Source organism: Cervus elaphus, chromosome 11 (genome assembly GCF_910594005.1).
Source record: "Cervus elaphus chromosome 11, mCerEla1.1, whole genome shotgun sequence".
NCBI lineage: Eukaryota > Metazoa > Chordata > Mammalia > Artiodactyla > Cervidae > Cervus > Cervus elaphus.
Window position 1 is genome coordinate 32,547,745 of NC_057825.1, and position 15,372 is coordinate 32,563,116.

Sequence of the window (15,372 nt, forward strand, 5' to 3'; positions counted from 1 at the left end):
GGAAAACCGGGGGTGTCAAGGTGGGGGGCGCGGCGGGGTAACGCCGGCATGCCGCGCCTGCGCAGTCACTGGGCAGCACCTCCCCGCGGGGCGTGCTCGTCTGGCCGCCGCACCCTATCAGGCGGCCGCAGGGAGCGCGCCCGCGGCCTCGCCCTCTCTCGCCCCACCCCTCTCTCTTCTCCGCCTGGCCTTAGACTGAGGCTGGGAGACCCTGAGCGAGCTCCACTCTCCGCCCCCCGCGGGCCCGCACTCCCCCTGGCGCGCGTGCGCAGGGGCGGACCGCAGGGAGAGGGCGCGAGGGGAGGGCGGGCGTACGTCCTTGCGTGCGTCTCAGGCAGCGCGCACGCCGGCGTGAGAGGGCACGGGGAAAAGGTGGCTCTGGCCGGGGAGGCTCGGTTTCCTGTGGCTATGTAGCTGAGCTCGTCAGCTCCGGGTCCTCCTTCGCTGACTTCGCCGCGTCCTAGCGCTGAGCTGCTGCTCGGGAGAGAGAGACTGTCCTCACGCCCACCGCGCTCCCTCGACGGCCGAGCCTGCTCGCTCGCCCGTCGGAGCGTCCCGGCCGAGCAACCCTGAGGGGGGAGGGGAGGCCATTTTGTCCCGACCGACTCCCCGGAACCGGGCGGAGCGGCTGGGAGAGGCTGCGGAGCAGCGGTCGCCGCCCTCGGAGGCACCGGACGCCGCCACCGTCTGGGCTTCCTCGACGAGGCAGTTCCTAGGTCACCCGCGCCCTCTCGAGCTGTCCTTTTTCCCACGCTTCCCCCTGGTCCTCCGGCCTGAGAACGCCCGGGGGAGGAGGAATTGGCCGTAGTGAGAGGGACCGATCCCTTGGGGCCGCCGGCGGCGAGAGCCTGAGCCGCTCCTCCCAATGGCGAAGAAGACGTACGACCTGCTTTTCAAGCTGCTCCTGATCGGGGACTCGGGAGTGGGGAAGACCTGCGTCCTTTTTCGTTTTTCGGATGATGCCTTCAACACCACCTTTATTTCCACCATAGGTAAGACCTGTGGGAGGATGGTGTGCGATCTCTGCAGCTGCAAACCTTTCCTTTTACTCCAGACATCTTGCTTCCCGTAATATACGCCTTTGTTTCAGTGATCCCGATTCCAAGCGACAGACCCAAGTTACTGTTTGAATCGGCATTGAGCTTCTGGGGCGGGGTCTTCCCATGCTTTCCATCCGGTCTTTTGCTCTCAAGTCTCCCACTCTGCTCAGTGCCTGCTGTTACAAAATATGCAGTATTACCACCGTTCCAGAATCCTATTTCTTTAAGCGTCAGGGTTGGCTTTTTCCATGTTTGTGTGGCGTTACTAGATGCTCGATACTTGTAAGGGATTATTTTCATGGTTGGAGTTGAAGCAGTACGAGTCATTTGGTAAAGGCCTGAATTTATACTTCAGGGCAAAGAGATTCCATATGGTCTTAACTTAGAGTAAACTTGAGGGTTTGTGTAAGGAATAATTAAAGCAAATTAGAAGGGAAAAGTGAGTTGCCCCGCGTTGACTAATCCATTGATGTGTCAAACAATCGGAGGCTCTTAGTGCTTGGGGTGGGACTCTCTGGCATGTTTGCACACGGTGCTTTTCGAGACATCAGCAGAAGCAATAATCTAATGGAGATGGTCAGTTTCTGTCCTCGAACCTGAAAGAATGAAGTTCTCCCTCCTATTTTACACTAGCATCTTATAGGGAAGTGTCTTGCAAGTCATAGCCTTGGGACTTCTAATGTACTTTTCACCTCTTGTTTCAGAATTACTTAGTATGAAAGTAAGAACTAAAGATTGACCTTTTAAATCGGTTTCTTGTTTAGGAAAAAAAAAGGGAAGGCTCTAGGAAAGTCCCTTTCAACTCTACTGAGAAAAGTGGCATTTACACGAATTGTGTTAAATTGGGCTGGATGGATGAGATCCTTTTTTTTCCCTCACATGATAAATATCTTAACACGAGATTGGCTCTGTCACTTGGGGACCAGTACACAGCATTGGGGCAAGTGCAGTAAAACCCATTTTAAGTGTAATTAATTTTATATTGAAATGATTTAAAAAGCAGGCATAGTTTTCTTTGAACTCTGGGAAGTGTCAAAATTAAGCTGATCTCATTTTATAGATTTGGAATCACTGATTTGGATTTCTTGTGATAAGTGTCAGCTACTTAATTCATTCTCATAAAACAGATTATACTGAAATTTGACATTAGATCGTTTTAACTAGATTTTGATTTTACTTGTTTTTTGGGGAGGGCATCTTTGTAATTCTCGTCTCCTGAATGTCATACTGCTCTCTAGACCTATTGTAAATTTCATGAGACTTAGAACTTGTTCTCTGCCTGTGGGTTAGCACTTCCTACCGCTAACTTTACTTTTAATATTCCACTTTTAGCTGTAGCTGGGTGGATCAGGTGGTTAGATCCTTCAGCAAATATTTATTGAGCACCTAACGCTAGGCATTGTTTTAGTGATAGATAAGTGGTGAACACGGTAGACGTCTTAAGGAGCAGTCTAGAGAGGAAGCACAATAGAGTGTGGACAGTGCTACAGTGGGGGTAAGCATAGGGAGGAGGGGTGATTAGTCTAGATTAGGCTTGTATGGAGATGATGTCTAAAATGAAGTCTGAAGGACAAGTAGAAATTGAACTAGAGGGGTGGGATGGGGCCTTGCTGGAAAAGGGAGCATAGAATAAACCTGTAGTAAGATCAGAGATTTAATCCATGTTGGTCAGCTTTAACCTGTGGTTGAGAAAGGTAGACTGGAAAGTAGGAAGCAAAACATTAACTCCCATCTACTCTTGGCCTTTTGTAATGGGTGCAGTGTTGTTTATTGTACTCACCGCTAAAACTCAGTCCTGTAAGATAATGACACGATCTTCTTGTGTAGTCTTGTGGGACCTTAGTTCCCAGACCAGAGTTTGAACCCTTGCCCTCAGCAGTGAAAGCACAGAGCTCCAAGGAATTCCCTTATGTAGTCTTTTTACTGGTGAAAATGTGTGGTGATTTTGGATCTCACCTGCTGGGTTGGAATCCTAGTTCCACAGGTTACTGGTTATGGGACTTCGACAAGTTAATTAACCTTTTCTCCTACTTCAGTTTCTTTAAATACTATTAATAATGGTACCCATCACAGAAGGTAGTTGTGAGAATTTTATGAGAGCAAAGTGCCTGGTATGGTGCCAGGCGCACTGTAGGAGCACAGTGCATGCATATCAGTTATATATGGAACACATGCCCCATATGCTATAGTGGGGCGGAACAAGTTACTCTATGAATTGAATGCCCTGTATGCAGTGGTCATGCAAATATTGGTTAGTGCTCTGCTAAACAGTTCACTTTACACTCTGGAATGTTCATATTTTGATAGGAAAATATTTGATGTGTGTGATATTTTGATATCTAAGATATGTTGAACAGAATATATGGATGTAAAATTCTGAGTGCAGCTCCAACATGTGGCATGTATTAGCTCTATATGCATGTTTAGAAGTCTCCTGGTGTCTTAGATCAGTGCTATCCAAAAGAAACATAATGTAAGTCACATAATATTTTTTAGTAGCCACATTTAAAAAGGGAAAGAAGTATTTAATACTGTCTTTTAGCTCCTTTTATCTGGTCTTCTCATTTTATTATATAATCAAAACTTAAAATTAGTTGAGACATTTTATATTTTTCTCCAGTGTGTATGTTATTTTTACAGTTCATCTCAGATTAGGCACTTTTGGACAGTGCATGTCTAAACAGTATAAACTGGCCAGTTGGCAAATGTGCAGATGGTTAGAGATACTTGAAATATGTACTACTTTTAGGGCATTTTAAATTTCATCAGTTGGCTAAGATTTTTGTTTGTTTTGCTTTGCTTTTTAAAAAATACAGAGCATTCTCTATGAATGATACTGAAATTTGAGTTGACATTTGATTGTTAAAACCTCTGGAGGTTTGAAAGGAAGTGGTTACTTTGCAGGGGTTCAGAAGGGCCAAACTGCGAGTATAATGTAGCCTTTCATTATTTTAGACATAGTCATTTTAGTTACTTATTGGTTATTGATTCTTGGAAGAAATAATTTTTATAGGCTTATGGTGCTTATCTACAAAGCTCACAAAGGCTATTTAAATTTTTCTATGTACTTTTCCACACATCTATATCAGAAATTGTGTGTGATATTTATGGTCAGATTTATTGCAGACAGAGTTTTAAAAACAAATGATGATGGTATGTTCCACACTCACCAATCTCAAAGCAAATTCAAGGGCACTAGAATATAAACTGCACAAGGGCAGAAGACTTTTGTCGTTTCTTTGTTTTTTGCTGATAGATGCTAAGCACCTAGAAGAGTCCCTAAATTTAATGGGTACTTGATAAATAATGAAGGCAGGCAGACAGGTGGTAAGTACAGTGTAACCAGGATCCTCTAGAATTAGCTAGTTTCATTTTAGTATTTCTTCTTTACCTACTTTCTAAGCATTAAATATACGAGGTAGAGAGAGTTGTTGGTTTTTGGATGAGCATATTTCATTGGTTGATTTGCCCAAGGTCACGAAAGCATTATTTCTGGGTTCTAGGTAAAAAACTAAATTGGTAAAGGCTCTTGCCTCTGGGAAGGCAATGGATGTGTCCCTTTTTTGGTCTTTCTGCATATTTTTACCAAGTGTTGGAAGAGTAGGTTCCACTAACATGAATTTAAAAATTGGTTTATTGAACTGAGCCCATTTTATATGGAGAGACTGCTTTTTAGAAAATTGAGCAAAACCGTTTTCATTTAAATGTGTCTGGACTTTGCTGTGACACCCAGACAGTGGCTCATGCTGCAGAAATGCCAGAGTACATAAGAAATGTCTTTCATTTCAAGATCTATTTTTAGGATTGATTTAAACTATCCAGACATTTTCCCAAGGAAAGTACACAAATGGCCAGTGAACACATGAGAAGATGTTCAGCATCTTTTAATAATAAGGGAAATGCAAATCAAAACCATTATATGATGTTACTTCACATCCATTAGGATGACTGACATAAGAAATGAACTTTTGTCATGCAGTTACCTGTTCCTGCTTTCAGTTCATTTGGGTATATACCTAGAAGTGAATCCTATGGTAATCAATTTTTTGAGAAACCACCATATTGTTTTCAACAGTGGCTGCACTGTTTTTACATTCCCACTAGCACAGCACCAGGATTCCATTTCTCCACATCCTCCAACACTTGTTACTGTCTGTTTAGCAGCATTATTCACAATAGCCAAAGGATAGAAACAACTCAAATGTCCATAGAAAAATGAATTGATACGCAAAATGTAGAATAACATACAATGGAGTATTATTCAGCCTTAAAAAGGAATGAACTTCTGATAGATTTTACAACATGGATAAACGTTGAAAACACTGTGCTAAGTGAAACAAGCCAGAACAAAAGGACAAGTATTACTGGTATCTGGAATAGGTCAATTCATAGAGAAAGTATAATAGTGGTTGCCAGGGACTGGATAATGGGAAGTTATTTCCTAATGGGTACAAAATTTCAGTTAGTGGGGAATTACTGCTTAAAGGGTACAGAGTTTCAGTTTAGAAGGATGAAAAAGTTGTGGGGATGAATAGTGGTGATGTGTGTACAGCAGTGTGGATATAGTTAATGCCACCGAACTGTATGCTTAGAAGTGGTTACTACGTACAAAAAGACAAACACTGCATGATTCCAAGTACATGAGATATTTAAAGTTGTCAAATTCCTAGAAACAAAGTAGAATTGTAGAAGGTAGGTTGATAGTCTCCCAGGGACTGGGAGGAGGGGGAAATGGGGAGTTGTTTAATGGATATAGTTTTAGTTTTGTGAGATGAAGTAGCTTTGGAATTCTGTTGCACGTCATTGAGGATACACTTAACACTATTGCACCATACACTTAAAACTAGTTAGGTTGGTAAATTTTTATTTTATGTGTTTTTTTTTTTTTTTTTGTCTTTTAAACTGCAATTTAAAAAGTGGTTAAATGTCAATTTTATGTTCAGTATATTTTGCTACCAAAAAAAAAAAAAAACCAAACAAACCCCCAAACACCCTTCGACAGTTGATACAACTCTCTAAGAGAGCATTTAATCTCAGACAGCCCCTTCACTGTTTCTTGTGAAAACTACTGTTAACTGGGGGGTCATTGAGTCAAGAGGATCCTTTAAGGTACTTTCCTATGCTTAGTATCACTGGCTGTAACTTCAGATACTAAAGGCAGGTTTGTCTTTTTGTTTTGTGTCTCCCCATAGAACTCCTTAGAGTATTAATATAGGAAAGGACTCTGCAGTGAATTTTAAAAGTCAGAAAACTGAGACTGATGAGGTGAGAAAGTGAAAGTGTCAGTCACCCAGTTGTGTCCTACTGTTTGCGACCCCATCGACTGTAGGCCACCGGGCTCCTCTGTCCATGGAATTCTCCAGAAAAGGATCCTGGAGTGGGTAGCCACTAGCCATTCCCTTTTCGAGGGGATCTTCCCAACTCAGAGATCCAACCCCAGTCTCCTGCATTGCAGGCAGATTCTTTACCATCTGAGCCACCAGAGAAGCCGAAAGATTATATGACTAATGAGTGGAAAGAGTTTTGACTAAAATCCAGATACAATCCTGTTTGTCACTGTGTTTCTCATCCTGAGAATTATGTTGTTTTGTTTGAAAAAATTAAGGATAAGGTCATTCTCCTACTCATCAATTTGTATTTGAAAGGTGGAGTTGCAGTAGTTTTGACAGAAGTGGGAAAGTAACAGGTCTCAGCACCATATATCAAGGGGTCTGTTCAGGGTACTTGTCCTTTGCAAACAAAGCATAACATGGCAGACCTGAGCTAATAATGTTGTTGTTTGTCAGTTACTAAGTTGTGTCCAACTCTATACGACCCCATGGACTGCAGCCTGTTAGGCTAACGTGTCCTTCACTGTCTCCTAGAGTTTGCTCACACTCGTGTCCTTTGAGTTGGTGATGCCATCCAACCATCTCATCCTCTTTTGCCCCCTTCTCTTCTTGCCCTCAATCTTTCCAAAAGATATTAGGATTTTTTCCAGTGAGTTGGCTCTTTGCATTATGGTGTATAATAGTAGACACGAATTGGCAAAGGAAGTACTGATTGATGTTCCTGTTTGGTTTGTAAAAAGGAAAAAATGATAGAAATACTGGCAGTCTGTTTCAATTAGCAGTAGCGAATTGCCTGGTTAGTTCTGTGGTAGCAGTTTAACAAAGAAATAGGGGCTTTTTGAGTGTTGATTTACAAATAAGAGACCGTTACTTGGCAAAAAATATAAGTTTGTGTGTATCTAAGAGAATCTTCATGGGAACACTGCTTATGGAGATGGTTCAGTCATAAAGGAAGAGTGTAAAAGCTATAGAGAGTGTTGAGAACATTGTGTGAACCCTAAGACTTTAAAAGTCTTATAGAGGTTTTGCTGCCTTCAAAGAGGTGAATATTGGAGGTTAGTGGGATAAATTCTTCAATTTGGATTATAAGAAGAGGAATTTAAAATGATGACTAGAATAAAATTTGGGTGAAGAAAACTCATCTGAAGGGGAATTTCAAATGAGAAATAAAATTTTCTTTGAAGATAGTACCATATACTTTAGCAAAAGTGATTGCTTGATATTTATCCTTCTTTCCAGAGATGAAAAATCATATTTTTGAGGAAAACAGCAACTGGTGATGGAACACTAAGTTTCCAGCATGACCCAGAAACAGAGCATCCAAGGTTGTAAAACATTAGAAAATGGAAAAAAACCCTTATTCTGGAGACCCAAAAAGTACAACGTATCAAAATCAGAACAGAGAGCAGTGTTGATTTGTTTCTTTCATATCAATGGCAATGCTTATGCAGGCTTTTTTAAATTGATGTTTTTATTAAGGCAATTGTAGATTCACATGCAGTTGTGAAAAATAATACAGAAGGATCCCTTGTGCACTTTGCCCAGTTTCTCCTAATGGTAACATTTTGTGAAACTATAGTATCACAACCAGGATATTGTCTGGCATAGCACACCAGTCTTATTCAGATTTCTCTAGTTTTACTTGTACTCATTTGTGTGTGTATATTAAATTCTCTGCAGTTTTGTGACTTTTTTAGGTTCATTTGCCACCACCACAGTCAAGATACTGAACAGTTCCAAGGGATAAGGATCCTTTGTGTGTTTTTTTTTTAACTATACCCGGTCCCCCCCACCCCCCCCCAAAATTTGTTCTCCATTTATAAAATTTTGTCATTCACAAATATAAATGGTATCAATAGGTTGTAACTTTTTGGGATTTACTTTTATTCAGTTGGCTTAATTCCTTGGTGATTGATCCAAGTTGTGTGCCCCAAGTAGTTCCTTTTACTATTGAGTAGTATTTCATGGTATGCTTTCCCTACAGTTTGTTTAACCACTCACCCATTGAGAAACACCTGAGTTGATTCTGGTTTTTGCCTGTTGTAAGTAAAACTGATACAAGTTTTTGTGTAGATGTTTTTGTATGATTATAAATGTTCATTTCTCAGGGATAATTTGCCCAAGTGTGCAGTTACTGGGTCAGTATGGTAATTGCTTGTTTAGTTTCATAAGAATACCAAACTCTTTCTAGAGTGACTATACTATTTTATAGTCTCAGGGTAGTTTGTGAGTGATCTAGTTTCTCTGTATCTTCAAAAGTATTTGGTGGTAGTGCTCTTTTGTATTTTAGCTATTCTGGTAAGTGTGTAGTAGTAATCTCATTGTGGTTTTAATTTGCATTTCCCTGATGGCCAGAGGTGTTGAAAACTATTTATGTGTTCTCATCTGACTGTATATTCTCTGCTGAGATACCTGATCATGTCAGTTGCCCATTCTCTTGATTGGATTGGTTCCTTTTTTTGTTTGTTTGTTTTTTCCTGTTTTGAAAGTTCTTATACATTTTAAGTACTAGCCCATTGTTGAACATGTGGTTTGCAAATATTTTCTTCCAGTCTCCATAGTTTGTTTTTTTCCTTCTTCCTATGGCCTTTTCTTTTTTGGCGGGGGTGGGGGGTAGTGGATTATATTTATTCACTTATTTTGCTGCATCAGGTGTTAGTTGTGGCATATGGGCTTCTCCCTACTTCTCAACTACTAATACATGGTTAGTAGTTGTGGCACATGGGATTAAATGCCCTGAGACACATGGGGTCTTAGCTCCTTGACCATGGATCAAACCCATGTCCCCTGTATTGGAAGGCAGATTCTTAACCACTGGACCACCAGGGAAGTTCGCACATGGGCTTTCACACAGTAAAAATTTTAAATTTAGATGAGGTTGAATTTATTAATTTTTCTTTTCATAGGTCATGTTTTGGTGTCTAAGAACTCTGTCTAGTTCTAGACACTGAAGATCTTTTTCCATTTTTGTTTGGTAAAAGTTTTATGTTTTACATGTGAGCCTATGATATATTTTGAGTTACTTTTTGTATTATGGTATGAAGTTTAGGTTGAGGTTCTTTTATCTTGCTTATAATGATATTTAGTTGCTCCAGTACCATTATTGAATGTGCAGGCTTTTGATTTTTTAAGTCTCATGTAGTCAGTCAGTTGATGCAGATGTTCTGAAGGCTTGAGAGAGACCCTGTATGAAGCTATGGGATTGAAAGTTGATTTAGTGATTGACTCTTATTTGCAATAATTTATTCTTTGCTTTGTGAAAGGTTTTTAAAATTAATTTTTATCAGTGATATGTACACATATTTGAAGTTAAATAAACTGCCAAAAGATTTATAGTAACAAAATTAAGCAGTCTCCTGTCTCATCCCCTCTCTAATTCTGTTCTTTAGAAGTATCATCTAGCTCTTCTGTTAAATATTGCTATTTTTCAAAAGATATGCTATATTGACATCTTTTGAATTACTAATTTAATATTAAATGAAACATTTAATCTTTTATAATCTTATCCCACTCTTTATCCCAATTTTTTTGTTAAATTGATACCCTGTGGTTACATTAATATGGCCCATGGGAATATTACCTTTAAAACCAAATAGTCTGTTACAACTCTGTTTCCTTTTCTCTGACGTTAAAAACTCTCTTTATTTAATTTCCTGTACCCATTATCAAGTCTTCCTACATCTTCCAACAACTTCTCAAAATGAATTTCTGCACAGACCATTAGAGATTATTGATACATGTTTTTTTCCTGGATACCCCTCTTCTACGTCTTTCTCCTTCCTGCTTCAGTTCCCTTAGCATCTCTCATGTGAGAGACTGCTGTTTCATTGCTTTGGGTCATAGTAGCTTCTTAAAAAAAGGGTATATGGCAAAGGAAATTTTTTGAGACTTCCCATGTTTGTTTGTAGTTACTTTACTTTGTTGGGTCCTAACAACAACACAAGAGATCTTTGTTTTGTCATGCAGGATCTTTCTTTGTGGTGCATGGACTCTCCAGTTGTGGCTTGGGGGCGAAGTAGTTGTGGCACTCAGTCCTAGTTGCTCCACAGCATATGGGATCTTACTTCCCTGACCAGGGATCGAACCCGTGTCCCTTGCATTGCAATGCAGATTCTTAACCAGTGCACCACAAGGGAAGTCTTGAGAATTCCCGTATTTGTTGTTTAGTCGCTAGTGAGTGGGTAAAGTCGCTCAGTTGTGTCTGACTCATTGCGACCCCATGGACTGTAGCCTAGCAGGCTCCTCCGTCCATGGGATTTTCCAGGCAAGAATACTGGAGTAGGTTGCCATTTCCTTCTCCAGGAGATCTTCCCAACCCAGGGATTGAACCCGGGTCTCCTGCATTGTAGGCAGACACTTGACCGTCTGAGCCACCAGGGAAGTCCCTGTTTAGTTGCTAAGTCGTGTCTGATTCTTTGCAACCCATGGACTGCAGTGTGCCAGGAGTTTGCCCAAACTCAAGTCCATTGAATCAGTGATCCTGTCCAACCATCTCACTCTCTGCCGCCCTCTTTGCCTCCTGCCCTCAATCTTTCCCAGCATTAGGGTCTTTACCTATGAGTTGGCTCTTCGCATGAGGTGGCCAAAGAATTGAAGCTTCAGCATAAATTCTTCCAATGAATGTTCAGGGTTGATTTCCTTTAGAATTGACTGGCTTGATCTTCTTGCAGTCCAAGGGACTCGCAACAGTCTTCTCCAGCACCGCAATTAGAAAGCATTAGTTCTTTGGCACTCAGCCTTATTCATGGTCCAATTCTTCATATCTGTACATGAATGACTACTGGAAGAACCATAGCTTTGACTATACAGACCTTTGTAAGCAAAGTGATGTCTCTGCTTTTTTAATATGATGTCTAGGTTTGCATAGCTTTCCTTCCAAGGAGCAAGGTTTGCATATCTTTTGATAATCATGGCTACAGTCACTGTCCACAGTGATTTTGGAACCCAGGAAAATAAAATCTGTCACTGTTCTCCACTTTTTTCCTTTCTGCTTGCCATGAAGTGATGAGACCGGATGCCATGATCTTAGTTTTTTGAATGTTGAGTTTTAAAGCCGGCTTCTTCACTCTCCTCTTTCACCTTCATCAAGAGGCTGTTTAGTTCCTCTTCACTTTCTGCCATTATAGTGGTATCATCTACATATCTGAGGTTGTTGATATTTTTTCCAGCAATATTGATTCTAGCTTGTGATTCATCCAGCCTGGCATTTGGCATGATGTACTCTGCACATAAGTTAAATAAGCAGGGTGGCAGTATACAGCCTTGACATACTCCTTTCCCGATTTTGAACCAGTCTGTTCCATGTCTGGTTCTAACTGTTGCTTCTTGACCTGTATACGGGTTTCTCAGGAGACAGGTAAGGTGGTCTGGTATTCCTGTCTCTTGAAGAATTTTCCACTGTTTGTTATTATCCACAAAATCGACAGCTTTAATAAAGTCGATGAAGCAGAAATAGATGTTTTTCTGGAATTGCCTTGCTTTCTCTATGATCCAGTGAATGTTGACAATTTGATCTTGGATACTTATGCCTTTTCTAATCCCAGTTTGTACATCTGAAAGTTCTCAGAGGTTCATGTACTGCTGAAGTCTAGCTTGAAGGATTTTAAGCATTACCTTGCTAGTGTGTGAAATGACTGCAGTTGTATGGTAGATTGAACATTGTCCTTCTTTGGGATTGGAATGAAAACTGGCCTTTTTCAGTCCGGTGGCCACTGCTGAATTTTCCAAATTTTCGGACATATTGAGCGCAGCACTTTCACAGCATCATGTTTTAGGATTTGGAATAGCTCACCTGGAATTCCATCACCTTCACTAGCTTTGGTTGTAGTAATGCTTCCTAAGGCCCACTTGACTTCACACTCCAGGATGTCTGACTCTAGGCAAGTGACCACATCATTGTGGTTATCCAGGTCACTTAAGACCTTTTCTGTGTAGTTCTTCTGTGTAGTCTTCCCACCTTTTCTTAATCTCTTCTGCCTCTGTTAGGTCCTTACTGTTTCTGTTCTTTATCATGCCCATCCTTGCATGAAGTGTTCCTTTGGTATTTCTAATTTTCTTGAAGAGATCGCTAGTCTTTTGCATTCTATTGTTTTTCTCTTTGCCTTGTTCTCTTAAGATGGCTTTCTTATGTCTCCTTGTTATTGTCTGGAACTCTGCATTCAACTTGATATATCTTTACCTTTCTCCCTTGCCTTTCGCTTCTCTTCTCTTAGCTATTTGTAAAGCCTCCTAAGACAACCACCCATGTTTGACAATGTCTGAATTCTTTGACTCAATTAAAAGTTTGACAGAGCCTAGGATTCTGGTTTGAAAATAATTTTTCATTAGCATATTGAAAATCTATCTTTTGGTTCCTTTCTGATGTTGCTGGCAAGTCCAATACCATTGTGATTTTTTACCCATTATTTCTGGCCTGGTTTATCTCTGCAGAGTTTTAGGTTTTTCAGTGTTTTGAATTCTTGGTAACAGATTACGAACCTCAGTGGGTGGGTCTTTTGTTTTTTTCAAATAAATCCATCCTTAATATTTGGTGGGTCTTTCCAGGCCCTTAACTTCAAGTTTTCTTGCTTTTTCTCCTCCTGTGATTTTCTTCTTTTTATTTTCTGTTTTTAGTTGGATGTTGGACTTCCTAATTGATCATATAATTTTCTGTTTTCAACTTTGCTAATTCATTCTTCCTGGGAAACCTTTTTGACTTTATCTTTTAACTTCTCTACTGAAGACTTTATTTCAGCTGTAATGTATTTAAATTTCTAGTGCTTCTTGTTGTTTATTCCTTAAAATTTGTTTTTTAAGTATTCTGTTTTTGTTTTATAAATACAGTAACTTTTTTGGAAGATAGCTTATTCAACATTTTACTTCTTGACTCTTTTCCTTCAAGTTTTCCATGCTTACCCTCTGCCCCCTACCCCCATTTTTGTTTTATTTTATGTTTTATTCTATAGGCCTTTTGCTAGTGATTGGTGGTTTCAGGATATACATTCATAATTGAGAATGGGTCATTGAACCAGCTATATACTTCAGTACAGTTTTTTTTTTTTAATGCCTTTTAAAAAAAAGGAGTGGTTGAAAGATGTTTGTGAGCTTTGTGAGAATGGGTGGGGCTTTTTAATCTCCCTGGTTTTAGTTTCATCTCCACACTCTAGTAGGCTTCTTGTTTTTGAATTCAGAGTATGTCACTTTCACTTTCAGATTTTCTAGAGAACAAACCTTTAGACTTGTGCTATAAATGGAGTGGTACTATCTGATTATGTGAAATGGAGGCTGTCTTTATAAACCTTTAATCAGGCCCTCACTTTCTGTTGGGCTTTCCTGGTGGCTCAGCTGGTAAAGAATCTGCGTGCAATGCGGCATACCTGGGTTCAATCCCTGGGTTGGGACAATCCTCTGGAGAAGGGAACAGCTACCCACTCTAGTATTCTGGCCTGGAGAATTCGGTGGATGGTATAGCCCATGGGGTCGCAAACAGTCAGACACAGCTGAGTGATTTTCCCTTTCACTTTCTGTCTGTTACCTGATACCTCCTATATTGAGACATGAATTGGCTTGCTCCTTGTTGGTATCTTCTTCAGTGGGTTCTAAGGTCGTAAACTTCTTCATCTGTTGTGGTTAGTTACAATGTCTATTATTGAAATCAAGGTAAGCTATTTATATTTTTTTCCCTTAATGTTTTGGTGTGACTTTGTAGAGAAGGTATGAGAAAGATCTTTCTCCTCTAGTTTAACTGGAATTTGAAGTAATTTTTGACTCCAAATGATTTTCAATTCCACTTTTTAATGGATAACATCCAGTAGAATTAGGGATGAGTGATAACTTTGCTACTGTTTTTATAAATATTCAGTCTATTGTCAAAATACAGGTATTTTTGTTATTTAAAATAGATAAATGTAGTAAGGAATCAGCAATTCGCAGCAGCTGAAAGAGTTTTTGGGACTTCTCTGGTGGTCCAGTGGCTGAGACTCTGCACTCCTACTGCAGGAGGCCCAGGTTCAATTCCTAGTCAGAGAACTAGAACCCGTGTGCCACACGGAGAGTTCACATGCTTCAGCTGAGACCCAGTGCAGCTAAATAAATTTAAAAGGAAAGAGCTTTAATTTAGATGTGTAATATATTCTTTTTTTTTAAGATATGTAATATAATCTTGGTTGATTTACTTGAGGAGGGGAAAGAGTATTTTTTGCTTTTTGAACAGAATATGACTGTAGACTTCAATTTCAGTCTTTTGCTCTTGACGTATATACTGTTTTATAAAATACTAACAAATGATTCAGCAAACTCATAATCTGCCAGAGGATTGCAGTGTGTCCTATTTACTGTAGCACTTGGCTTTGAATGATAAGGTATCACCCTCTTGATTTTTAGCTGGTTTGAAACCTACTGTTAAACATTTGTCCCTTCACAGTGTGAGTATTGTGTTATTTTTCCTCTTTATATATTCTTAGTCTTAATAAAATGCCTTTGCCTTCCTTAAATTAGACATTAATGGATATGTGTGAATTTTTAAAAATCGAGTAGTGTGTCTCTGCATATTTTTGTGTGTGGGGATATATACTCAGGATAATAAATGGGCGAGAGTGCTATGGAAGAAGTGAAGTCATTCAGTTATGTCTGACTCTTTGCGACCCCATGGACTGTAACCTGCCAGGCTCCTGTGTCCATAGGATTTTCCAGGCAAGAATACTGGAGTGGGTTGCCATTTCCTTCTCCAAGAGTGCTGTGAAAGGTAAATGTAAATCAAAATGATTGTTCAAATGTCAGCTCTTTGCTTAAGTAAGAGTTCCAAAAACTTTATTCTTTTGGAAAATGTCAGGCACCGTGGACTCAGTGGTGAGTAACTCAGGTCTTGGTGCCTGTCCTTGTGGAGGTTCAGCTACAGTGGAGAATTTTGAAAAGTGCATCACTATAACACTACTTTCTCAGCACCCGAAGTTAGAATATGATTCTCAGTATCTTTGCTGCTCTTCTAAGACATTTTTTTTTAAGACATTTTATATTTGTGGGAA

The 15,372-nt window shown here is 40.0% G+C and overlaps 1 protein-coding gene across 1 annotated transcript in view; it reads left to right on the top strand.

The window, feature by feature from the left end:
* Positions 1-316: 316 nt before the first annotated feature.
* The window catches only part of RAB10 (RAB10, member RAS oncogene family), a 63,257-nt gene continuing 48,201 nt past the window's right edge, over positions 317-15,372 (top strand). Inside the window, exon 1 of the mRNA XM_043917372.1 lies at positions 317-992. Within this exon, the coding sequence (XP_043773307.1) occupies positions 866-992 (127 nt within the window). The 5' untranslated portion in view covers positions 317-865. The remainder of the gene's footprint in view (positions 993-15,372) is intronic.